Source organism: Equus caballus, chromosome 1 (genome assembly GCF_041296265.1).
Source record: "Equus caballus isolate H_3958 breed thoroughbred chromosome 1, TB-T2T, whole genome shotgun sequence".
Classification (NCBI taxonomy): domain Eukaryota; kingdom Metazoa; phylum Chordata; class Mammalia; order Perissodactyla; family Equidae; genus Equus; species Equus caballus.
In genome coordinates, this window is record NC_091684.1 from 87,736,289 (window position 1) to 87,764,111 (window position 27,823).

A 27,823-nucleotide genomic window follows, 5' to 3' on the forward strand; every position below is an offset into this window, starting at 1 on the left:
ATATTTACAGGTCTGCAGATCTTTAAAAAAATTTTTTATTGAGATACAATTTATGTACTATAAAATTCACCCTTTTAAAATGTACAGTGTTTGGGGATTTTTAGTATATTCACAAAATTGTGCAATCAGCGTCACTAATTCCAGAAGATCTTTTTTCTATTTGCTTTATTTTGCTATGAAAATTTGATTCTAATTTCTTTAAATTGGAGGAAAAAATTAAAACCCTTTTATTGGTAAGTGTGTACCTGTTCATATATTCTGTATGTTTAAAAAATGTTTTAAATTTTTTTGGTGAGGAGGATTACCCTGAGCTAACATCTGTTGGGCAATCTTCCTTTTCTTTCTTTTTTTTTTTTTTGCTTGAGGAAGACTAGCCCTGAGCTAACATCTGTGCCAGTCTTCCTCTGTTTTTTGTATATGGGGTGCCTCCCCAGTATGGCTGATGAGTGGAGAAGGTCCGCACCCGGGATCTGAACCCATGAACCCTGGCTGCTGAAGCAGAGCGTGCGGAACTTAAACCACCCGGCCAGGGGGCCGGCCCCCATATATTCTGTATGTTTTAATCTCTAAGAGGCTATACATTGTCAGTCTTCCTAATACTAATACAGATTTTTAATTTACTGTACAGAATTTGAAACTAACTTAGTTGTCTGAAATAGTAAGGATCATTGAAAGAAGAATTGAATTTCAAAGATTGAATGCCTCTGAAGTTCCTGGCTCAGTTTTTTATTTGCATCTCGTCATTTGTTATTCTTTGGCACATATCTTGTCTAAAGTTCTTCTCACTTGATTTACAATTAATTTACAATTAATGATGTGTGATCAGCTTTAAGTGATTAGCTGTTAGTCTGTTGTGGTAAACATTTCCATGTTATTAGCTTTGTTTCCGGTGGCATCATCAGGTCTTATTTCACAGAGGCAGTGCGTTATTTTGCTGTGACTCTATAAACAAATACCGTACTACTAAAGAAGCAACAATGTCAGAGGGGAATAAAAACCAAGCAGGTTCTCTGCTTGCTCTATCTTTGCTCCTTTAAAATATTTTTGATGCTCATTTATTTTAGTTTAACAGTTTATTGGGTACTTGTGTAAACAATTTCCTAGCTAAACTTCTCTGAAAGGAAAAGTTAAAGGAGCCTTGGGTATAATGATGTGGTTTATATTGATTGTATACATTAGACTGATTGTATACATTTTGTGATTTCAGGAGAAATAAAATCAGAAGTACCACAGTAGAAAGAAATAAATCTATTTGGTTCATTTATTTAGTCAACAAATATTTATTGAGCATCTATGCTGTGCCAAGCACTGTTCAGGTACTTGGGATATATCAGTGAACAAAGCAGGCATTTATATAATCTCTGCTATTAGAACTTACATTATTTCATATAGGGGGAGGTGGACAATAAAGAATAAATGTAAAAAATAAGTAAATTGTATAGTATGATAGATTTGTAAGTGCTGTGAAAATAATAAGAGTAAGATGAGGGGAGATTGGGGTGAGCAGGTTGTAAATTTGAATACAGTGGTCAGGATAACCTAGTGAGGAGACATATGAACAGAAACTTAGAGAAGGTGAAAGAGTTTCTAAATGTCTGGGGATAGAGCATTCTAGGCTGTTTTGCTGCAAAAGGGAGTAGAGAAATGAGGTAGTAGTAGCTGGTGGAGAAAGTGAGGTCAGGGGATTTTTTTCTTAAGAGAGTAGGGAGAAATAACAGCATATTGATGGAAATAACAATATACTGATGGTATTCAATCTGGTAGAGGCAGAAAATTGATACAGAAGAAGCAAGTATTGCTGAAACAAAGTCTTCGGAAGGTGAGGCGGGGAAGGGAATCTAGTTCATAAGCAGGGAATGGTGTTAGAGTGGTCCTAGACATTTAATAGATAAGATAGATAGGGGTTTTATGTAGCCAATCAGTTTTTTAATATACATGTATAACTTTCTGGTGTCTGAACTTTTCACACTTAAGAAAGAAATCAGAACTTTTATAAAGATGCAGATGAGTTTTTTAGCCAAATTATGCCTAGTTTTCTCTTTCTGTGTTTTACAGATTTGTATATGTTATCTGTGAGATTGTGACTTTCTCTCTTGCTAATGATAATGACATAAAGGGCGTTCATAAAACCCTAGATGAATAAGTTTTCTGTGACTACTTTGAAAAAGCACTAATTATGGTTTTAAGGTTTGTTGTGCTGTAGAATCATTAGAAAGTGGAGAGATAAAAGTCATTGCCCTAGAAGAGCTCTTCTAATCAAATAGAATCAGGTTTATGAAGTCTGTTATTATTATGCCAAGCTATATGCCTATATGTAAAGCTTTATGTGAAGGTATGTTGGTTTTTCCTACTACATATTAACCTACTTTCTAAGTAGGAATTAAACTGCTTTAAGTGCCATTTGAGGTACAGTAGTTCTACTCAGTAGCAAACTTTGATATTTTGATATTCCCCATATCACACTAAAATGTTTAATATTATTATAATAGTTTTTGCTTCCTGTATATTGGAATATATAAATATGTAGAAGTGAAAAAGGAGTGAAATTTGTATTGTCATCCTTTGGAAAGGCATCAAAGACAAATTTAGAATACAGGTATGTGCCGTATAATGACATTTCCATCAACGATGGACCACATACGTATAAAACAGTGGTGCCATAAGATTAGTACCGTATAGGCTGGGTGTGAGTAGGCTGTACCATCTAGGTTTGTGTAAGTGCACTCTGTGATGTTCACACAAGGACTAAATCACAACACATTTCTCAGAAGGTATCCCTGTTGTTAAGCAACACATGGCTACATACTGGATTTGTCCCAATCAACCAAATAGATAAATCATGTTTAAAGTTTTAAAATAATCTGTTGATTTACATTTTTTGTCAGTGAACTTGGTCGTTGCCAACTATCTCAAAAATGTTTTCATTCTTGTAGGTAATCAGTATTTGCCATTATTCTGTGTTTTTTGTTTTTTTGTTTGTTTTGCTGAGCAAGATTTGCCCTGAGCTAACATCTGTGCTAGTCTTCCTCTATTTTTTATTATATGGGCCATCAGCACAGCATGGCTACTAACAAAATGATGTAGGTTTATGCCCAGGAGCTGAACCCAGGCTGCTGAAATGGAGCACACTGAATTTAATCACTAGGCCACTGGGGCTGGCCCACTCTTATTTTGTTTTGTTTTATAACAAGAACATGCATTGCAGTTTATTCAATATTTCTTATTGTCTACTTATTCCAGGCATTTTGAGTAGTTAATTGTCAGAATCTTTATTTTCTTTAGCACTGGTGATGAGTTTTCTTGCAACCAGATTCAGAGGAGAATCATTTTTTGTTTTGTTTTTCTTTCTTTTTAGTTTTACTTTATATTATACTTTAACATCGATTGGATGCTCTTAGATAGTTCCTCCTTTTCCTGATAGTTAACATCTTTCTAATTTACTAGTTCAATACATAATATAGTTGCAATGAATTTTTAACATAATACAAAGAAAACCATATTGTGGTTTGAATTTTCTGAATACTTTTAAAGTTTGTATATATTTGATGTTAAGGATAGCAATGGTGATCTCTTACCAGATTGTGTCCTGTCCCCACCCTGACCCCCAGTTAATGAAGATCTGCCTCCCCTTTTTAAAATTAGCTTTGTGCTGGGAATGTAAAATTGCTATCTCTAGGACTCCTTTAATCTGAGAGTAGGATCCTAGTATATTTTAGTGTAGTACTGGGATGTTTAATATGGGGCCTTCAGCTTTTTGAGAATTTGGGGACCAGTGTTGTTATTCTGTTCTGATCTTCCCCTTAATATTTTCAAATAGCACTAAATAAACCCAGTAGATTTCTAGGAAAATGATGTGCCTTCCTCGAATGATAACTCTTTTGTTATTGTTTAGAAATTTAGAAAACTATTTAAAAATTTGAATCAGCCATTCTGTAGGCTTTAGGAAATAGGATAAGATTTCTAGAATACCTGTTATTCATCAATTTGGTATTCTTATTCCTGGTGAAGATAAATAGAAATGTCTTTATTTTTTTCTTTCTCCAGCCCAGAGGAAGAGTCGTCTTCATCCTCCAGTGATGAAGATGAGGATGATAGGAAACAGATTGATGAGCTACTAGGAAAAGTTGTATGTGTAGATTACGTTAGTTTGGATAAAAAGAAAGCACTGTGGTTTCCTGCGTTGGTGAGTAATTTCTGTATAAAAGAGTTTAATTTTCAACTATATAAGTTTGTGAAGAAAACAGCTGATTTTCTTACGAGTGTTTTTTTATAGGTGCAAAATGGGGAAGTGATTTTAGCATGATTTAGTTCACACAAAGCTTGCTTTCAAAATTGTCTTTGAGTACAAAGAACTCTTGAAGTCATCTAAGAAAGGCAAAATCATGATTATTTAAGAGGCTAGGTATATGGGAGTTCTTTATACTATTCTCTCTATTTTGGGTAGAAAATTCATAATGCAAACTTTTGAAACTCCTAAGTCCACCATGCAAAAGACTACAAAAGAACAATAGAACCTTTCTTTTCTGCTGTTAACTACAAATAATGTCTATTTGTCATCTCTTTCAGTGAGTATATTTTGTATTCTTTATTTGGAGTGCTTAGGTCGGTGTTTTGCACAAAATGAGTGCCCAATAAATGTCAGCTCTTAAAATTGTAATTAAAGCTAATGGGGGCAATTATTTGTTTTAATAAATACAAATATCTCTCTCTATATTTTTTAAGATTTTATTTTTCCTGTTTTTCCCCAAAGCCCCCAGTACATAGTTGTGTATTTTTAGTTGTGAGTCCTTCTAGTTGTGACATGTGGGACGCCGCCCCAGCATGGCTCAGTGAGCGGTGCCATGTCCAAACCCAGGATCTGAACTGGCAAAACCCTGAGCCAGCGCAGTGGAGCATGCAAACCACTTGGCCACAGGGCTGGCCCCAAATAAATATAAATATTTTATGATACCTTTGTACCTCTGCATGTATCCATCTATTCATCCAACATTTATTGGATGCTTATTATGTACAAGAATTTTGCTAAGACCTTTGTAAGAATTATGAGGCATTATTATTTATCTTTATTTAGAGATAAGGGAGCTGATTATTAGAAGGGTTAAGTAACTTGTCAAGCTTTGGATTAATACTAAGCTGAAAACTTGTCAGTGTATGTGATCATTTCTTTTTTCCTAAAGTACTAAGATTCTTTGTAAGAATTTCTTTTGAAAACATATTTTAAAAAACAGATTTGTGTGTCTTTTTCTAAAACGACAGGAACGTTAAAATTTTCACTGTTAGGATTTTCAGTATTAATTTAAGATCCTGTCACCATAATTTCTAGTTTCCTTAATGATGAGAATGATATTTAATGATTTATGACATTGAAAAATCAGTCAACTGCTTAGTCAACTATTTCATTATTATTTTAAAAATCGTTGAATTATTGATCTATGTTATCCTCCCCCCCAAAATTGAGATCTTTTGGACAGTGATGGATAATTTTTGTCAACTGGAGTGTGGAATTGTGTTCTCAATTGAACAATCTTGACATAATCACATAAAAAATATTTTTTTCTATTTTTAAAATTAGTTTTTATAAATTGAGTGCATTTTACAAGTGTTTTGGTTACATTATGTTAAAAAACAATTGCGTACTCCTAGGAACTATAAATAGTCACCATGTATTGAGCATTTACCCTGTCCAGGCACAGTGCTAAAGCTGTTACCCTAAGTAGTCTCATTTAATTCTAATTGAGACTGAACAATACATGGTAGTTACCTTCATTTTAAGAGCAGGAAGTCTTAGCTTCCATGTCTCAGGCAGTCCTCCTTTTCAATTTCTTTCACTATTACTCTTACCAAGCTTTAAATGTTGTTGTTCAAGGTTCAGAATATACTCTATATTCTTTTTAGCATGATCTCATCCCCTTTTATGGTATTGGTTGCAGAGATAACAAATTGAAATGCCTTGGGGACCAAGAAAATAACATATATGGGTAAACGGAGTAAAATATGGATTGTGGTTCCTGTGGTAGAATGGAGAATGAATCTACTTGTGTGCTACCATTGGCAACGGCCAGAGCGATCATATATGTAGTTTTCAAAACCCTAAGTACACGAGGAAAAAAAATGAGTGGATTTGGCTCACAGTTTTAGACTCCTGATTTTTAAGCTGTTGACTCCCAAGTTTGTACCTTAGAGTTCAGATCTCTACTCTGAGCTGCAAAGCTGGGTATCAGTCTATTTAGTATCTCCGTTTGGATGACCTTTAGCCACTTCAAAACTTACAAGCTAAAACTAAATTTATTCTCTCCTTCCTCATGCTCAAACTTGGACCTTCTCCATTGTTTTCTCTCACAGTGAATGACACCATTTACGTGAGACAGAAACCTAAGGATCCCTTTTTTCTCTGATCTCTCCAGTTCCCTAATTATCTCTGATATTTCTCATTCTTTTAATTTTCTGTTGCCACCACTTTACATCCAACTCACCGTCTCTCACCTGGATGATCGCAGTAGTTTAGTCTCTTTCAACTCTTGCCCGTCTCTGATCCATTTTTTTTTCAGAGCAGCCCAAGTAATTTTTTATTTTTATTTGCTTATTTTTTGGTGAAGAAGATTAGCCCTGAGCTAACATCTGTTGCCAATCTTCCTCTTTTTGCTTGAGGAAGATTGTCGCTGAGCTAACATCTGTGTCACTCTTGCTGTATTTTGTATGTGGGATGCTGCCACAGCATGGCTTGATGAGTGGTGTGTAGGTCCATGCCCAGGATCCAAACCCACGAACCCTGGACTGCTGAAGCAGAGTGCATGAACGTAACCACTATGCTGCTGGGCTGGCCCCCCACGTAATTTTTTAAAAGGCAAATCAATCTATTATGACATTATCCTGCTTCAGACTCTTCCCTTAAAGATTTTAAATTTTATCTAAAGAATTAACATGGCCTACAAGATTGGAAAATCTGAACTCTGCTTATCTCTCTTATTTAGCCCAGGCAGAAAGTTAGCCACACTGATCTGCTTTTGCTTCCTAGAATGGGTTCCACTGCTTGCTTTTTCAGGCCCTTCCCATAATTCGTTTCCTCTGCCTGCAGTGCATACCTGTGCTACACACGTGCACACACATACATCCTTTGTCAAGTCAATTCCTACTCAGTCTTCAAAGCTGAGCTTAAATGTGTCCTCAAGAAAGCAGTCCCTGACCACATAGATAAGGACTTAACACAATAGCAATTAAATAAACGTGCACTTAACTTGTTTAGCATTGTCTTCCCAACTGGAATGCAAGTGCCACGTGGAAAGGAACAGTGACTGTCTTGGCCTCTGTGTTCTCCAACATCTTGTATATATCTCGATGTGGTTGTTAATATTTGTAGAGTGAGTAGATGAATGGATGAGCAAATGTTAAGTATTTACTTCGTCTTTTTTGAAATGACAAAGTTTTCTGAGATGCTAATACGTGTGAAAGACTTTCATCAGTGAATTATTTCAGAATGCCATCAACATTTACTCACTGCTACAAGAAAATAGTGCAATTTATGGAAAACGTTCACTAACTTTTTAAAGACTGAATTAGAACTAGCCTGTTTCTAGGTCCTCTCTAACCTGTGGTGACAGTACCTGCCTTTATGTACCATTGTGTCATTTTTCAGAGCTAATGAGACAGTCTTTATAACAAACCTGTCATACTTACTTAACCCAATTGTTCATTTAAAAATATAACTATACTATTAACTTATTTTTAGTATACATAGTGGACTGTCTTGGAATTAAAATAGTAATAATTCATAGGTGTCTTGCTTTAGCACTGCCTTTGTGAAGGCATGCTTTATCTTCACTTTAAATAATAACTGAGGTGACTGCAAATACATTTTTTAATGTTACTAATAAATCTTAGACAGACTCCAGGAAGGTAATCACTTTAAAATGTTTACTTTTTAGAGTAGATTAGTATTACGAAGAAATTTTAGTATGTGTTAAGGTATATATTTAAATGTAAATAATAAATAGAACTTTGTCTCGCTCTTTCTCTCTCTCTCTCTTTTTTTTTTTTTTTTGGTGAGGAAGATTGGCCCTGAACTAGCATCTGTTGCCAATCTTCCTCTTTTTGCTTGAGGAAGATTAGCCCTGAGCTAACTAACATCTGTGCCAGTCTTCCTCTATTTGGTATGTGGGACACCGCCACAGCATGGCTTGGTGAGCGTGTGTAGGTCCACTTCTGGGATCTGAACCCACAAACCCTGGGCTGCCAAAGCAGAGCATGCGAACTTAATCACTACACCACCGGGCCGGCCCCCTGACTCTTGTTTTTTAAGATAGAGATTGTTCTGCTTAAGGCTCTGATCCCTGTTCCCATTTTGGTCCTCTTTGGTCTTCTCTTGGCCCTGATCCACACCCTCTGTTAAGGGTCTAGCTCTACCTCTTTTTCCAATCCTGCTCCCTGTTCATTTCATTCTAGCTTTCTGTTTGTTACCAGAACTTCGTCCAAAGCTTCAGTCTCGTCATAGCTATGTTTCTGCTTTCAACGCCATGCTTGTGCCAAAAAACAACATGAATAATCAAGAGAGCTAGAAGGAAATGGGATATAAATTTAAAATTACTTGTGTGTGTTCCCATGTGTGGGTACCTGTTTACCTGCAAACTAAAATTAGTTTTTAAACAGTAAGCTGAAACTACTTTTTAAAAGGATTTAATAGTTGCTCTTTATGTAACTATAAATTTGCTTTTAGTTATAATAATTTGACACTTTTTTTGAAGGTGGTTTGTCCTGATTGTAGTGATGAAATTGCTGTGAAAAAAGACAATATTCTTGTCCGATCTTTCAAAGATGGCAAATTGTAAGTATAATTAACCTGGTATGAAAAATATACTGTTTTTCCAAATTAGGATGGTAAATGATAAATTAGTTATATTTCCAGGGACCTTTTACTTTTCATCATACAAAATGTTTCAAAGTATGATAGTTTTTCATATTATCATTAAGTGTAGTAGTCTTAGAATATATCTTTCCTTGTTCATTTGGTCTTTTCTAAACTAGACTGTCAGTACTAATTTGTCAATATTTGCCTATATAATAGCTGGTGATTTGTTGAGGCAAGTTTGATATATCTAGCATATCTAATACTTGATTCACGTATTTATTGATTTTGAATGTCTAATTAGGACTTTCTAATATTTTTAATTATGTCTAATGGTTGTAGTGATACCTGTTGTATAACATTCAACTTCTGCAGTAGTCTCAGGATTAAAATGGGTTACTAGAAATGCATGGTAAGTGTTAAGACACCAATTTTTCATGTAGAACTTTTTTATACTTTGTCTTTATATACCTTAAAAAGATTGTCACATTTTAAGATTGATGCTTGAATTTTCAAGTCCTGAAAAGTGATTTTTAAAAACAGTCTAGGAAACCCACTTTAACAAAATTGATTGAGATAATCAGAAAAATTTGACCACTGAAATTGAATACTGGGCTTTTGTGGATCATTTGACACAAACCAAATGCAGAAAAGTTGAATGATAATTTATTAATGTAAAATAGGAAATATATGTGACGTATGTGATAGATCTTGCCCCAGTTGCTTGCATCTTACCCCTCCTTATGGTTGGGGGAGTTCCATGAAAGACCTTAAATTGTGTATTAGAAGTTTGCTTATGAGCTTAGAATCCAGTTTAAGAAAAATATTAAAAGAACATTTATATTATAAACTAGTACATTTTCTTTCAATCTTAAGTTTAGTAATATCTTATGATTATCTCAAGATAATGGCAAATTCTTATTTTACTTTTTTATTGGATTGATGCATTCTGCTGTCCAAATATTTTTATTTATTTTTATTTTTTGTATTTCCAGTATTGCATTTAGCCAGGGACTCTTTGATATTTGAGAATACCTTGTTGTTTATAAAACATCTGTTAAGGTGGGATCCCTCTGTAGATGATTACATATTGTAACATCCTGCCTAGCATTTTATTTGGGTCTTGCACCTCTGTATGATCACTTTTATTATAAATGTCAGTATTCCCATATTTTTGGTATCGTTGCGTGATGTGTAATTAGACTCTTAATCTCTGTTCTATTTTTGTGACCGTTTTTCTTTAAAATTAAAAAAATAATATAGTACTTCAGTACCAAGAAAAGATGTCCATGAAATTACTAGTGACACTGCACCAAAGCCTGATGCTGTGTTAAAACAAGGTAAGGGTAATCTTGGGATAAATTATAGGTCATTTAAAAACTGATGAAGTATTTTTGAAGATTAAATTTTCTTTTACTCTTTAAAAAATATTTCTCATATTTGGTTCTGTATGACTTATTTTGTTGTAAGCCATGTACCTTCTGTTATCATAAGTTTTCTTTTTATTTTTTTTAAGCTTGTTATCAGACAATAATCTAAAGGTGGGAAGGAACTATATGATGAGCTATTACTATTGTCTGGCTTTTGCCTATATTAGTTCCTAAGGATAATAGAAACAGGAATCAAAGTAATTTTGATTTGGCATGTCTCATAATATAACAGTAGTTATATTTTATTGAGGAATATCTGTAATTGCATTTCTTACTTGATTTTTGGCAATGTAATTGACTGTTTATTTTCTCTTCGCCCATGTTCATCAAATCCAATAATATATTGTGTAGATTGGTTAAAAATCCTCAAGAATTTATGGTTTAGAATTTATTTCTGTGTATTGTAAAACAAGAATAACTGTGCGTAGTTTAGTTTAAGCTAATTGTTAATATAATTTTAATTCAGGTTTAACTAGAAACGTAGAGAACATATTTATAGAATATTTTCAGGTATTGTATATTCATTACAATGGCTCTGTGCCTGGTATATAATATTATTTAATAGTCATTTGTTGGATAATCATTTAAATATTTACCAATCTTAAAGTTCTTTTTACTAAACATGCTTAATTTTGGGGGTTTTTTTTGAGGAATCTCAGCCCTGAGCTAACATCCGCCAGTCCTCCTCTTTGCTGAGGAAGACTGGCCCTGAACTAACATCTGTTTCCCTCTTCCTCTACTTTATATGTGGGACGCCTGTCACAGCACGGCTGGATGAGTGGTGCCATGTCTGCACCTGGGATCTGAACCAGTGAACCCTGGGCCACCGGAGCGGAATGTGCGCACTTAACTGCTGCGCCACCGGGCCGCGCCCTAATTTTTGTTTAGAAGAAGAAACTGCTCTTTTCTCTTGTATTTGCTTGAGTCTAAGTCTCCTTCCGATGGTAGCAGTTTTGCCATCTATAAAATGGGTGCTTAATGTGTAGGACTGTTAGGATTAAATTAGTTGCTGCACAAAAAAGCAGTTAGCACAGTGCCTGGCACAGAGCAAACGCTTTGTAAATGTCAGCTGTATTAGCACAGTAGTTTTTATTTCTTTATCTTGTTTAATAGTTTTAGATAAATCAGTCATCTTAATTTCTCTAGTTCATGTAGTTTATGGTCTCTTTCTAGCCTTTGATCAGGCACTTGAATTTCACAAAAGTAGAACTATTCCTGCTAATTGGAAGACTGAATTGAAAGAAGATAGTTCTAGCAGTGAAGCAGAGGAAGAAGAGGAGGAGGAGGAGGATGAAAAAGAAAAGGAGGATAACAGCAGTGAAGAAGAGGTAAAAACAGTTGATGCCTTTTAAAGTTAAAAATAACAGTTGGGTTTCCTTTGTGGTTTAGGATTTGGTGTAAAGTCATTAATCACTTAAATATTTTTAGTATTAGAAATATTTCATAATAAAAATGTATTTTTGATATTTATCATAATCAAGTAGTTTACTTGCTTACCTTCAGATAGAAAAATGGTGTTCTGAAATTAAAAATATCAAATGTAGTTATCCCAGTAGCCTCAGAAATGTTTATCTTTCTGTGCTTTTAGTTTATCAGATCATTAAGGAAATACCCACCTAATATAGAAAAACTCTACTTTCACATGCTTTTCACCATTGTGGAGACAGCTGTCACGTCATACAGTGTTCATATATGCGTACTTTATTGGCACACCTAGAAAAATATAAAATATATCTTTCATCTAGTATTAAAAGAATAATCAGCAAAAAAAGTAAAGATTAATATCTCTTTGATTCAGAGAATCTTAAATGATTTCATCTAAGACAGATGGGTAGATAGTTCTAATTAGGTCATAAATAAGACATCTGTGAATTTACATGGATCAAGGAGCTGAAGTTTTAGGTATTATTTAGCTGATACTTTTAGGTCTAGCAGTGACATGTACCAAGAAAAGATGTCCATGAAATTACTGGTGACATTGCACCACTGTACTCGTGCGTGGTTTGTTGAATGACTTCATAAAAGTTATTGTGTGAATGGTACAGATAGTGAAGGCTACTATATTTGACCATGAAGTGAATTGTGTTTAATGTTTTCAGGAAATTAAGATAAGTTAATGTCAATATGTAATATTTCAGGTAAGTCATGAAGTTCTGTCATTTAACTGTAATAAACAACTATTAATGAAATAGGATTGTTTTGGAGTTTATGTTTTATACCACAGTGGTCTATAGTGACAATGTGTAGTGTAAAAGTTTCAGTCTTCTCCCCTACTGCTCTCTTGAAATGAGTAATTAATCCCTTGCTTAAAACCTCCTCAGTGGCTTCTTATCGCTCTAAAAGTCAAGCTTCACTTATTAGAACCTGCTTTATAGTCCAGCCCCTACCTTTTTTTTCATCACTTTTCTTGGTAGACCCTTGCACTTTGAGTTTTATGCTGTAGCAGTATCAAATTGTATACCTTGCTTCTACTCACCTTTGCATATACCAGTACCTCTGCCTTAAGTGCCCATCTCTTCCCGCCCCCAGTCAGCCTGGCACACTCTTGTTCAGTTTTCAAACCCTACTACATGTCGCCTCTATAAAAGGAAACATCTGAACCATCACCTCCCTCACTTCAAGAAAGTTAAGCACTCCATTTTCTAGTTTAAACTGCTACTGTTCCTTGTACATATTTTTGTCATATATATATATATGTATATACACGTACATATGTATGTAATTTATTGTCTGTTTCCTTCCCTGCTAACCTGTAAGCTCCCAAGGGTAGGGACCCTGTCTTAGTTGTACTCATACTCAAATAGTGTCTGTCATAGTGTGTAGCATGTTACCAAAACTTTTGTTGCTTAGATTTGTCTTATAAATATTTTATAAAAGCAAATCTGGTTTCCAGTTTAAACATTTTCTTAGGTTAAATACAAACTTCACTTAAAAATTTTTGCAATAGTAGTACATTTGGCAGTTTATGGAAAGCAAATATTGTACCATGGAGATATTTAAGATGATATGTAGAGAATAGATTTCCTTAGACTTTTATCTGACTACCTTATGAAAACCCAGCCTAATGGTTTATCAACATGGGTTTTGGTTTTTTGTTTTTACCTTGTCTTCCTTTGCTCTGCTAGCTTTTAAAATAAAGGGGCAAATCTCACTGAACATCATTAGGCACATAATTTTTAAAATTAAAATGATAAATTTAGATTATTTAGACTATCAGTTGAAAAGTACACTCCTAACTTTTACTGTTAGAAGTACATTTGTTTCAGCCAGAGTAACTGTAAAGCCTAGATGTATATTTTGAATCACTTTCCCTGCAGTTACTCCTAATTATGTTGTGTAGTGGCTGGCCCCATCACTTATTCTTTTATTTTATTTGATTCAGCACCTAGCTTAGTGCCTACACTTACTGGTGCTACTAAATGTTTGTCGAATGGATGATAGTCACTGAATTGATGAGTTCCTCAGTCTCACCTACTCCCCTGCTCCTTGCAGGTTGCTTCAGGACCAGCTCCCTACTGCCACAGCCCCTGGCCACAGCAGCAAGAAGCTGGTCCCTCCCTTGTAATTGATAAATCTGGGAACTATTTTATTACTTGAAGATTTCCCTAAGTCTGAATCTTCAGGTATTGTAGATCAAGTTTGTTCCCCACTTTACTGATTTTATAAGCTTGAAGTACTATCCAGTGGGGCTGAATATAACGAAGGATACTTATAGTTACAGCTAATGGGACCCACACTTGAATAATTCCTTGAGGAGCAATCATAGAGTCAGTTTTGGTCTTAAACCCTGACCCAATTTAATACAAGTGAGAGTAGGTCTTCTTGAGCCTGTGACCCTGATTTAAAGAATAGATCTCTGATATGGTAAAAAGTTCATGAACCATCTTGCTAGACTCATTTTTTACATGAGAATTTATGTTTGGAATTGTTGCTATTGAGTTACCTTTTAGGACATATTCTTCTGTAAAGCATAAACTGTCTAGACTTTTCTGGTTTTGAACATCTTAGTATTAAATAATTTTTACTTGGTAAAAAGCCTTTGAAATATGTTAATGTAGTATTAGTCTTTGCTGTTGGTAGGAAATACGCTTGTATTATTAAACTGCTTAACTGAGGAAAATAATATTCTATTCTTCTGTGACTAAAATAGGAAGAAATAGAACCATTTCCAGAAGAAAGGGAGAACTTTCTTCAGCAGTTGTACAAATTTATGGAAGACAGAGGTGAGTGTTTTTCTTTTATTCAGCATTAATGCTGTAGGTATCAGACAGATAATATTTTAAAAATAAGAATTCTCTTCATTAAGCTTCATGTCGCTGGTATAATCATGGCTATCTTTTTGATTGCCAGTGTCACCAGCACCTAGCATTGTGTCTGTCACATAGTAAGTGGAATGAGGAGTTTGATAGTATTTTGGTGGATATCATGGCCGTGGACTCATAAATGACTGTATTTTGTTCTGCCTATCCTGCTACCCATCCATGAGACCCCAAAGAACTCTTATAGTAGAGAACAGTAGCAGAATGGGAATCATAGTACCATTTTATTTGCCTCCAGTAAAAGCCGCCTTCTCCAAAATTACTGTTTGATATAGTAGGATGTGTGTGTGTTTGTGTAGGAGTTAGAGAGAGACACACACACACACCACATTCTAAGGTGGGCTGTCAGTCTTCTTATGACCCAGCCACATAGAACTAAGAAGAGAATTAAACCATCTGTAGAGAACCAGAAATAGAGAAAAGTGACAAAGTCTCAAGGTGAGCCTTGGCTTAGCTTATTGAATCTGCCTAATGCTATTAAAGAAATGCAAGGATTGAGAGAAAAAAGAATGGGTGCAACCTTTCATTTACACTGGTGACCTAGTCCTCCAGTCACTATGGCCTTGTTACTCTCTTGCTTAGCTGCTGTTCAGAGTGTAGTTTCCCTTTTCCTGAGAAGGTACTAGAAAGGGAACAGGGAGAGGCAGAAAGCTTTCCAGCTTGAGGAGAAAAGCAAAATGAATGAAGAATATTTGAAAATCCCACTGTACTCAGATAATTAATGTTTTTTAAATCCTCATTTGTACTGCTGATGAGGAGAAGCTGGCTCTGTTTGTCTTCTTTTCCTCTCATAAATGTTATGGCTACTACAGTGTAGGTGTCTTTTTATTCTTTAATATAAAATATTCTTGATTCCTGTGTCATTTCTTTGTGTGAATGGAGGCTTGACCTAAGAACGTAGGCTATTTCTTAAACTTTTGTATAAGATAAATTAGAAAGTGAAGAACATGAATAAAATCTAATATTAGAAATATTAGTGATAAAATACTATCATGTCACTCATATCTTATGGAAAGGGCTGTATGTTGTGTTTCTCTATCCTGTTATTTCCTCTCCCGCTTTCTAACAGTTTGATACTTTAGTGTCCTTGTCCTACATTTTCCCATGTTAGAATGAAACAGAACTATAGCTTCACTCTAGAATCATAGTTTAGAGTAGTAGTAAATTAGTAAAATACAAAGAAAGTATCATAAAAATAACTCTCATTGTGAAGCAGTTGCTCATCAGTTATCTCAACCCTTTCTTCAGTTCTACCAAACTTTCATTTCCCTGATATTTTTTAAAAACTTTGTTTTGTTGGTATTTTATTTTGCTTTATTTGGTATTTATTCTTTTGCTCATAAGGGGAATGCAAGTAGAATGGAATCACATAAGGTTTCAAAAGTTTGATATGAGAAAAATATTTAAAAATGAAATGGTCTTAAATAGTAGACATCATATTTGGTCGACAAGGGATTTTTTCCCCCATATATATATACTTTGCACTATATAAATTCAGTGGTAATATTTGAATCTTTTGAAATTTTAAATAAAAAAACATAGTGTGGTTCTAATATATTTTGTCTTTTCTTTAATAGGCACACCTATTAACAAACGGCCTGTACTTGGATATCGGAATTTGAATCTGTTTAAGTTGTTCAGACTTGTACACAAACTTGGGGGATTTGATAATGTAAGTATTACAATCAGAAGTGAAACATGTTTTTCGTACATGTTTTATTATCTAAAAATTATCTAAAATTGTCTGTTAATAAAAATCTAAGAATAGAAGGAAAAGAAAATGAAAAGTACAAGTTAGAAACAGAGCTAGCTTCCTTAGACCAAATTTAAAATTATTTAAAGATTTTTAAAAATGAGCTTTTCTGATTTATTGTTAATTTTGTCAAACTTTCTGAAAACCTCTGTGGCTATCTGAGTTATGTCACAACTGTATCAGTGGAAATTCTTTCTGGGTTGTAAGGTCCTTGAGAGCAGGGATCTGTCTTAATATTCTTTATATTCTTAATCTTTTCCACTGTGTCTGATACATATGTAACATTATATATGTGTGTGTGTGTATATATATATTAAAAAAATGCAAAAAATCTTTGTTGAACTGAAGACATTATCTTAGGGTTACCATGATATATGGTGCTCATCCAGTTGAGCCTATTTGGCAAAAAAGAAAAAGTATTTTGTAGAATAAAATGCTTTACTAAGATCCATAGAACTGCTTTGATTTTATTAGCTTGCAAGTTCTATGGGACATAATACATCATTTCAAAATTTTTATCTCTGTCTCTTCACTACAAATTTTGATTTAGGAACCTGGATATTTTCTTATTTACTGTAGCAGGGTTTATTTAAAAGTCAAATGGCCTAATATTTCAACATTTATAATTCTCTGAGATTAGTTGGAGTACTAAAACTTACTTTAAAATGTTGTAAACCAAATTTTTGATTTAGAATTTATCAAGATTGATATTTTTTATTCCTTTGATATTAGAACCAATAAATATATTTATATATACTGTATTTATCAAAGTTGTATTATATTCCCACCTTTTAATTTGGGAGTTTTCATTTCACTTTGTCCGTTAGATTGAAAGTGGAGCTGTTTGGAAACAAGTCTACCAAGATCTTGGAATCCCTGTCTTAAATTCAGCTGCAGGCTACAATGTTAAATGTGCTTATAAAAAGTAAGTCAATGTGCTTGATACGGCTGTATTCAATATTTTACCTCGAAAGCAGGATGGAATTTACCGTATAACTGAGGCTAATTATTTCTTCTAAGAAGAAATGAGAAATTTTTACTAATCACTCCATAATAGCATTTTCTAGAGTATATTTTATGAATACTAGATCTATGAGATATTCTGTGAAGAAAGTTTTTGTTGCCACGTAAATTTGGAAAGTGCTATGTGGAGGTTAATATGTCAAAGTTTTAAAGTCAAGTAAACCCAGGTTTGAATCCTGGTTCTTCCAGTTATTGGCTGTTTGTGCCCTTGGACCATTTATTTGTTCTCCTCGCTTTAGTTTCCTCGTTTAGTTTCCCATTCCTCATGTAAAATGGGATAATACTACTTGCCTCAAAGGCTTACTCTGATGATTAAATGAGATTTTACATGTAGTAAGAGGCCCAATGCCTGGTATATAAGAAGTGCTCAACGAATAGAAGCTCTTACTAGTGCTTCTGCTACCTGCTATTGTTACAATTACTATATTAAAGATTATGACTGTCCACTTTTAGGATAGTTTTATTTTAGTAGTTTTTTTTCTTTGAAAAATGTTTCTATTTGGGTTAAAATGATTGGGAAGAACTGAACTGGAATAAATTAGAATCTTAATATGGCTCATATCTGAGAACTTAAACAGAAGAAATGAACACATTTAAAAAACCACAACTCTATAGTAATATTTCGAAATGTTTTTCTAGATGTATTTTCTCTTCATGTTTCCAGATACTTATATGGTTTTGAGGAGTACTGTAGGTCCGCCAATATTGAATTTCAGATGGCATTGCCAGAGAAAGTTGTTAACAAGCCGTGTAAGGAGTGTGAAAATGTAAAGGAAATAAAAGTTAAGGAAGAAAATGAATCAGAGATTAAAGAAGTAAAGATTGAAGAGGAAGAGAATATAATACCAAAAGAAGAAAAGCCTACTGAAGATGATATTGAAAGAAAGGAAAATATTAAACCCTCTCTGGTAAATCAGATACAGTTAATGGTCCTTTGCCTTCTTTGGTACATTTTCTACATCCTCTGTAAAATTTCCATGGTTAATTTATTGTATAATTTTATACTTTATTTTTTGTTTGTTTTCTTCATTAAGTGCTATTTTTATATTTAAATAGCTGTTAGGTGTTTTTGCCTAGTGCTTTAGGAATGACAAGAGTTTCTTAAAATAACTAATAACTTTCTTGGTATTGGTATTGGTTGGTACTTCCTTTTGCTGACATTTAGATCATAGAATTAGGTTGACAGTTTTTACTTTTGTTGGTTTAGTTCCTCTGATCTTTTTCTAGGGAAGTAAAAAGAATTTGTTAGAATCTATACCTACACAGTCTGATCAGGAAAAAGAAGTTAACGTGAAAAGAACAGAAGAAAATGAAAATCTGGAAGATAAAGATGAGACAACTGGGGTAGATGAATCCCTCAGCATAAAGGTAGAAGCTGAAGAAGAAAAAGCAAAATCTGGGTAAGAAATTTGTTTTTGGTTAAGATGCATTTTGGCTGAGTGGATTCTTGTAATTTGCTCTTGGTGTGTGTGTATGAATCTAAAGTTGATTGACAAAATATAGAATGAGTGATTTGCATTTATCACATAAATAACATTTGCCTCCTTCAGAGACCCTACTAGTGCAAATTTGTAGCAAAAGATATTTTTGATCTATTCTGCTTGCTCTCATCATGGAAATTTATAAAATTTTGACCTAGAGAAAAGCACTTCTTACTGCATGAAAGCTCTGCTGAATAACCAGATAACACAAATTTGGCAAGATGGCTTTCTCCAATGTTTTGTAGATGGTATGTTGGCTGTAGATTTTGAGACTTCTATTCATCTCTTAAGCAACAAATAAGAATGGAAACATGTTAATTATTTAGTTTTTAAAAGGCCAAAATTGTTAATGTGTTTTATGTGACAGTAGCATTTACTTGTTTTGGTCAGTTTGGAATGACCAATTATTTAGCAATGTAATTTGTGCACTGCCAGTGGACCCCTGGATTTTAGAGGTGACCTTTGGCATCTAATCTTATTTCTGAGGTTTAACACACCTAAACGTCTCCATTGTTAGTGGTCCATTAAGTAAGTACAACCAAATTTTTTTGTTCATTTTAGCATTTTTCTGAAATTTGGCCAGAGCACGCAAACAGAAAGGAGAAAAAACACATGCTTAGATGAATATAGTAAAAGGTGTTTGGTTTTGTGCTTTGTTATATATCTGTGTGTACAAATGGATATTTCAAATACTCCTTACTGCTATTGGGGATTATTTCAACTATTAAGAAACTTAGTAAGTATTCAGTTTTTTGCCTAAAATCTCTTGATCATTTTAGTGTACTGCTGAAATTTTGGCGTCAGCACGCAGATAAACATGAAGGAAAAAAACCTGGGTTTAAACGAATATAGTATAAATGTTGGTTCATTATATTTGGTTATATTTGTGTGTGTGTAAATGTATATTTGAAGTACTCCTTGCTGGAGTCTGTTTGAACTATTAAACTTAATAAGGATTTAGCTTTTTGCCTAAAAATCTGAGTTTTAAATCTGCAGATATTTCTGGAGCATCTGTTGTGTGGAAGACACTATGATAAGCCTATATTTTCTCTTTGTTACTAATAATTATCTTAACTTTTCAAGTTGATAGTTCAGTTTACTTTACAGTAGAAACTGTTTTTTAGGTTTTAATTTCTTTAATTCCTTGACTATATGGCTTTTTTATTTGCTACAGATATTCATAAATATATTATACCACAAACTGAAATTTTCTTGGTGTGACTGCCCTAATTTGGTAGATGTTCTTTAGAAGCATTATGTACTGGGAATGTCCAAAATTGATTTCTGAATTTTATTAGATAAGTGCAATAGAAAATTTTACAATTATAAAAAGTTAATATATACATATTTTTCTAGTGTATAAGTTTCTCTAAGTAATTAGCTACTGCCAAGAGTTTTCAGTGTCCTTCCTTGGTCGTCCAGGTATGGGAGATGAAATAACTTCTGTAAAATGCCTGGTTCGGTGCCTGGCCCATAGGAAGTAACAATAAAGTTTAACTTTTTGTTTTTTAATTTGTTCCATTGTAAGGAGTATTACATCAGACTGGGAAAATTTGATATTTCTTTGTGAATTCAGATCAAAAGTCCTTGCTGATAGGCTTGGTTTCCCAAAATGTAGTTCTCTAAAAGATAACTAACAAAGTGTGTGTGTGTGTGTGTGTGTGAAAACATCAACTTAATTTTTTAAACCCATGTGCTGGTTGCATTTTAAACTTTCAAAGGCTATCCTTCTTGGCATTCTATAGTCTATCTGGTTTAGACCTTTACCTCTGATTTTGCCACTGAATTCTTAGAGAGGAGAGGAGAGTATCTTCTTTGGCCAATAGCCAGTAATTGTGTTGTTTGCTTCTATATACTTCAGTATTTTATTTAAGTGACCTTCATTTGGTTTGTGTCTGAGGTTGATATTAAGTGCAAATTTTTAATTGCTTTGTTTTATTTTTTTTATTTTTTATTTTTAAATTTATTAATTTGTTTTCTTCTGTTCCTTCTTCTGCTCTTGTGTATTTTAGTTGTGGGTGCTTCTAGTTGTGGCATATGGGATGCTACCTCAGCATGGCCTGATGAGCAGTGCCATGTCCGTGTGCAGGATCCAAACCAGCAAAACCCTGGGCCACTGAAGCGGTGCACTCGAACTTAACCACTCGGCCATGGGGCCAGCCCCTGCTTTCTTTTATTAATACACAGTATTAGGTTTTTATTCCAGATTAAATAAACGATTGCTCTGGCTACCACTTAAAGTAGGATTGTGCTTGCTACATTGGCATTTATCAGTTGTGAATTACGTAATATAAGATCAGTTTAGAATTTGTTCTCATTTAAAAAATTTTAGACTTTTTATTCTCTTCTTTCTTATACGATGATTCTGGGGTGCATGATAAATCTTTTTGGTGCATAATAAATATCTTCTTTTGTTGTGGCCGCCAGAATACACTTCCTTTTCTCCCTGATATGCAGGGATATAATCTTATGATTTAACCAAGTAGTAGTCTTTCACAAAAATGTCTTAGCTATTTTAGTTTTATACATGTATATCATATATATATTTTATATGTATGTAAAAAATTTATTTAAAATTGTTGGTAATAGTTTATAATCCATAACACCCTTTCTGAGAATTTCTTAGATATGTTAGCCTTAATAATAATTATTTCTTCAATATAGAAATGTTAATGTATTTTCAATAATAGAGTTTATATTTTTTATCTCAGATTGCAGCTGATTTTATTCAGGTTTTAATTTTTAAGTACTTACTTATTTGATTGGAAATGAGTCCTTAGGAATAATTCTTGAGAATCTTTGTTGACTTTGTGATGTATTTCAGAGAAAATTGACCCATTTAGTACTTTTGTGAACTCACTCTTAATTTCACACGTCTGTTAGGCTTCCCTTCATCCCTCCTGCCTCACCATGTAGCGTGAAGAGGTAGGAGAATAAGAAAGCCTTATAGTGCTGCTTGTATCACTATTTATAAATTATTTCTGTTGCCTATAAAATTGCTTAGTTAGGAATGATAGATGAAGTTGGTTATTGCTAAAAAGGTTGCTTACAAGAATATAAAACTTAAATTATCAGTGGAGTAAGTTTTATATAAATATTATATCTGTTAACTTTTTTTTAATATAATTTCATTGGAAATGAATTTTTTGTGTGTGTGAGAGGAAGTTTGGCCCTGAGCTATCATCTGTTGCCAATCTTCCTCGTTTTGCTTGAGCAAGATTGCCCCGAAGCTAACATCTGTGCCAGCCTTCCTCTGTTTTGTATGTGCGATGCCACCACAGCGTGGCTTGATGAGCAGACCATGAACCCCGGGCTGCTGAAGTGGAGTGCGTGAACTTAACCACTACGTCACCGGGCCAGCCCTATATCCGTTAACTTTTAAAGCCTAATTACTTAGCTGTCTTGTGGTTCTGTTTTATAATATTTATTCATTAGTCAGCTGTGAAGTGATGGATTCTTTTTGAGAGAAAACTTGTAATAAGTATAGACATTGCAGAGCAGATAAAAACTTAAGTAAAGTCGAGAATTTCATATTGAAGTTTTTTTTTTTATAAATTTAATGCTTGGAAAGACTATAACAAGATTTTCTCTAACTTGTTTAATACAGATTTGTGGCTAATATGAATGTGAAAATGCCCACTTTTAGAAAGTACATGAATATTGAGATGATCAGGATAGTTGCAATGCTACTTCTAGAATGGTTTGACTTTTAATTTCATATTATTTGGAATTGGCCTCATATACCTATTTGTGTGGAGCTTCAAAGTTGAGAGAATTGGTAGAAGTCTTTCAGTAAATGTGCAGTAAAGAGAGCAGAAATTGTGGTGAAATTTAGACGAATAGAAAGAAAAAACTTGATGTGATATTCATGTGAAGTTACTAGAATATTCCTGTGAAAGGCAAAGTAATACTTCAGTTAGTACAAAATTTGAAAATTTGGTTGGAGCACCTTTTAAAGTTGTTAAGACTAGCCCCATTGGCTAGTAAAAATTTTTGTTTCAAACATCTGAAGGCTAGAAATATTTGAATGAAAAATAACTTTTAGTCAGAAATGGCTATGAGATGTAATGACTTTTGTTTTTGTCAACCGAGATGTAAAATGCTTTTGTTTATTTATTTTTAAAGTATGCTTTTCTTCCTTTTCTTTTTTTTTTTCGAGTGAGGAAGATTGGCCCTGAGCTAACATCTATTGCCACTCTTCCTTTTTTTTTCTTCCCCAAAGCCCCAGTACACAGTTGTATATCCTAGTTGTAAGTCATTCTGGTTCTTCTATGTGGGATGCTGCCACAGCATGGCTTGATGATCAGTGTGTAGGTAGGTCCATGCCCAGGATCCAAACTGGCGAACCCTGGGCCACCGAAGCAGAGTGCGCGAACTTAACCACTAGGCCATGGGGCTGGCCCCTAACACACTTTTATAATAAAACATGAGAAAATTATTACAGTCAGACTTGCTAGTTTCTCGCTCTTCAGCACAACTTCTGTTCTTCTGGCTGTTGGAAATTTTCTTTAATGCATTTGTTTTTCAAGCTTCATTTTCTCTAAATGCATTTTTCTGTAACCATGGTCATCTTATACAGTTTTAGTTTTTAACATTAAATTGAAACTCAGAGAATTTTGTACACATGGAACCTGCTGTTCCCGGAACACTCACAGCCACGATTTTTATCAGTTTATGTGGTTTGCAACTGAAAAGCTTATGAAGTATCTTTTATTAACTGCGATTTTTTAAACCTTTCAAGAGATGAAACGAATAAAGAAGAAGATGAAGATGATGAAGAAGCAGAAGAGGAGGAGGAGGAGGAGGAAGAGGATGAAGATGATGATGACAACAATGAGGAAGAGGAATTTGAATGCTATCCACCAGGCATGAAAGTCCAAGTGCGGTATGGACGAGGGAAAAATCAAAAAATGTATGAAGCTAGTATTAAAGATTCTGATGTCGAAGGTGGAGAGGTCCTTTACTTGGTGCATTACTGCGGATGGAATGTGAGGTAACTTGAGTTTTAGCTAGTGATTACTACCTAAAAACACTTATAAAATCATTTTCTATTTTAAAATTTGATTAACGAATTACAGACTTAGTAGTTTTCTAATTGAGATGATAGTACCATATAAAAAATATGTAGTTTTTAGCATGTAAATGCCTCGCTTAGTGACTTCCTACTTACTGTTTTCAATATTTAGAAGATATCCTTAGTGTCTAGAAAACTGAAGTCTACATAATTGATTTTTATGTTATAAATGTAGATTGATAGAGGCAACATTATTGGTGAAAGGATAGAAAAATCTCTTGAAAAGATAAAAAAGATTTGAGCTTCTTGATGTCTACACACAATTATCAGGCTTCTTGCTCTCTTACATTTTCAACTACCTTGCCACAGAAGCCTCTTCTTTGTAATCTGCTTAAGTCATCACATTTTTTTCCTTTAGAAGGCAGGGGTTTTAAAACTGATTTCTTAAGAAGCTTTAGCTATTTCAGGAAGGCCTCATCTCCTCATTAGCACCTCTTGCATTACAGCCTTGTTCAGAAACCTCAGAAATTTATATGTTTGAAACAATATAGTTGAAATGTAAGCAAGTCTGCTTGACTAAAATAGAGTGCACTTTCTGACTGCTACTAACCTAGGGAAGTGAAAGGCAAGACTGAGGTTTGGTTTTAGATTGTGTTCAATAACTTGTCTTTTTCTTACACAAGTTTCTTTTGGTTTATCCAAAGAAATTTTGTGTTTGAATTTTATCCAAAATTGGCAAGCCAATTTTGGGATCTGATCATTTAGACATCTTTTAAGAAAAACTGAATTTATTTTGGAGTGTTTGATAATTATATTTGAAATAATAGTCTATGATAGAGTTGTAGCCCTTCAAAAGTTAACTATGAAAGTTTGAAGTGGCGATGATGTGCCTAGTGTCTTCAAGGAGGAATACAGTTCTCGTGCTTTATATTTAAATTGTATTCTGTGGTTTGGGAAGTTATTAAGAAAACATCATCTCAAATTCTCTGTTTCTTAAAAAAGAATATACTCTCTGTTTCTTAAAAGTACATTTTGTGTTGTCCTTTTGCAGGAATAGGAAGCTCTAGAAGCATGTCTAATCTGATTACCTTTCTTATTTAGAGAAAAGTACAATTCTGATCCATTCTGAAGGTTGGGAAAATAGCAACTCGAGTCATAAGGAAATATTCAGGAGTTATTGTTTAGGACTTATTTTTTATTATTTCTAATGAGCAAGACTAACAAAATATTGAATTTCAAGAATACCTATCATCAGTGTTGTCCTGAAACATAAGCTTTTCCAGATATCACTTTTAACATCATGTGTAATTTATCCTTTTGGCTGTTGGTTTTTATGCTACCTCTTGCCACATGATTTTCCTCACTTGAAGGGCTGACTATTAATCATCTTGTTCAAAGGAAGATACTTGAGATCTCAGATATAGCTACTGTAAGAATATTTTGCCCAGTCTTTGATATTTAATCATTTTGATCTTACTAAATGATCTTATTAAATATAAATATAGAGGAAGTTCCACTTTTGCCTAGGATGTAAATGTAAATATTGAGTATGTTAGTTTAAAAACAGGAAGGAGGGGCTGGCCTGGTGGTGTAGTGGTTAAGTGCGTGTGTGCTGCTTTGGCAGCCTGGGGTTCGCAGATTCTGATCCCTGGCTCGGGCCTACACACTGCTTATCAAGCCTTGCAGTGGCAGTTGTCCCACATATAAAGTAGAGGAAGATGGGCACGGATGTTAGCTCAGGGCCAGTCTTCCTCAGCAAACAAAAAAGAAAAAAGAGGATTGGTGGCAGATGTTAGCTCAGGGCTAGTCTTCCTCAAAAAAAGGAAGGAAAAAATTGAATCAGCAAAAATTAATAATTACAAGTAATGCCCACAAGATAGATAAGAGCCGCATCATCTTTTACCTCTCCTTTCACTTCTTCTCTCCCAGTTATTTTGCTAGTTTATGTAACAAGGCAGTTTTTCTAGTGGCCTTCATAATAATGCTTTAAATTCTGTGACAAATGGTTGGTATTTAGGTGTTCTCCAACTTTCACTGTAATCAAGGCTTAATTATTTTCTATTAATTGTCACATTAAACAGAAGAGGCTTAGTAGGTGTAAGAATTGAGACATTCATAAAATTCTGCAATTAAGATACAACTTTCTGGAGGCAGACTGGTTGCGTAGTGGTTAAGTTCGTGCACTCTGCTTTGGTGGCCCAGGGTTCGCGGGTTTGGATCCTGGGTGTGCAAGTACACATGGCATCTCATATACAAAAAATAGAGGAAGATTGGCACAGATATTAGCTCAGGGACAATCTTTCTCAAGCACAACGAGGAAGATTGGCAATGGATGTTAGCTTAGGGCCAATCTTGCTCACCAAAAAAAAAGACACAACTTTTTGTCTTGAGATTGACTAAGGGAAAGAATAATCCTATCCTAGGAGCACTTGGATTTTGGAGCGTAGAAAGAATGTCCAGTATTTTAGCTTTGAAATTGGTGAGAGGATTTAGTAAGGTAAGGAAAGATTTTAAATTGAGGCATTTAAGTTTTTAATAATAGAGGAAGGAAAATGAGACCTAGTACAACAGGACATGCTTGTGTTACTGAGAAGGATGCCATCTACTCCTGACAACTCAAGTATTTGTATGGTGTGAACTTTCAGAAGAAGAAAACTTACCATCTTGATGAAGACCTTTAGGGTGGATCTCTACACACTACAGCATCATAGAGAAAACAGCTGTGCTTCAATAGATTAAGCAGTTAATATTCTTATAGTCAACCTAACAGTATTCATATTTCTTTCTTCAGTAATAACCAGTCTAATTGATGAATAAGCAATAATTATGACTTTTACTGTTCCTTCATATCTGAAGCTAATCTAATGAGGACTGCAACAAATCCTCATCGGCTCTACAATTATTTTCCTGTTATTTTGGGGATCTTCAGCTTCATCTCTGAATTTACACTTAAGAGAGGTGAAATTAGTAGTGAAGATTTATGCATGGAGGTTCATGAAAATAGTTTTATATTCAGTGGCAGTCACTCATTGCAATAGCAATTTAGGAAATTTTGTATGGAGCTATTTATTTGAGTTTTGTTTGATCCGAAACATCATTTTCCAGCAAACAGATTTTTCTTAAAATAAGAATATCTTAGTTAAAAAAATACTGTTTTTCTTGTAATTTTTACTTTTTTCCTTTTTTCTAAAGTGCTGTATAAACCTTACGTTAATATAAATTTCATTTATAACCCTATTTCACAACTTAAAAATGTTAATTTTTGTTACACAAAGGATAGTGTTTGGGCCAATTTGTTTTTACTATTACGATGGGGAAAAAAGGGACATTTTTACATGCTTACATCAAATTTACTGGAGATAGCCAGAACTGAGGATCCTGAAAGACATAATGGCTTATAAATGGTATATTGCTATAGAATTTTTCAGATATGGTGACCATATGTAAAACTATTGTACAACAATATAGAGATTACTAGGTCACTTTGAATAAGTCATTGCTTTTTTATAAATTTTTTTAACTCTTCCAAAAATAGCATTCAATCTAGAAAACTGGAAAAATACATATAAGTAGAAAGATAAGGTCACTATCTTAGTGTGTACTTTTTTTCTTTTAAAAAATATATCTCCATACATTTTAAAAACGTATAAGTAGTTTTTAATAGTAGGCTCTCTGTTATATTTGTTTTAATTTCTCTTGGTGATATTAATATTTTATAGAAGATTTTAGTATCATTAGTTATTGCTCCTTTTCATTCTCAAGTTTCTAAGTCATGCCTTAATGTGGGATTGATTTTTTAAAAATAAAGTTACATGTTGAAATTCACCTGCCATAAACTTTGTTAAATGTGTTGGATTTATCCTTGTCCAATAATGGCTTTTCTTGCTTATTAATACAACAAGTGTATTGGAACTATTTAGATTACTTCACATGGGATTTAAAATACATCAGTATTTTATTATGT

General features: G+C 33.9%; 1 protein-coding gene across 9 annotated transcripts in view; it reads left to right on the plus strand.

Moving 5' to 3' along the window:
* Positions 1-27,823, plus strand: part of ARID4B (AT-rich interaction domain 4B) — a 149,037-nt gene that overhangs the window by 83,090 nt on the left and 38,124 nt on the right. For 4 of the 9 annotated variants that reach the window (XR_011423758.1, XR_011423752.1, XM_023647124.2 and 1 more), the window contains exons 8-17: positions 4,045-4,183; positions 8,739-8,818; positions 10,103-10,179; positions 11,443-11,597; positions 14,420-14,492; positions 16,166-16,260; positions 17,169-17,266; positions 18,029-18,272; positions 18,592-18,764; positions 23,587-23,838. Coding sequence is in view for 6 of the 9 variants with exons in the window: in XM_023647124.2 (XP_023502892.1) it covers positions 4,045-4,183; positions 8,739-8,818; positions 10,103-10,179; positions 11,443-11,597; positions 14,420-14,492; positions 16,166-16,260; positions 17,169-17,266; positions 18,029-18,272; positions 18,592-18,764; positions 23,587-23,838 (1,386 nt within the window). In the remaining 3 variants the exon portion in view is untranslated. The remainder of the gene's footprint in view (positions 1-4,044; positions 4,184-8,738; positions 8,819-10,102; positions 10,180-11,442; positions 11,598-14,419; positions 14,493-16,165; positions 16,261-17,168; positions 17,267-18,028; positions 18,273-18,591; positions 18,765-23,586; positions 23,839-27,823) is intronic. The other 5 variants (XR_011423759.1, XM_070229005.1, XM_023647140.2 and 2 more) reach the window with 2 other exon arrangements.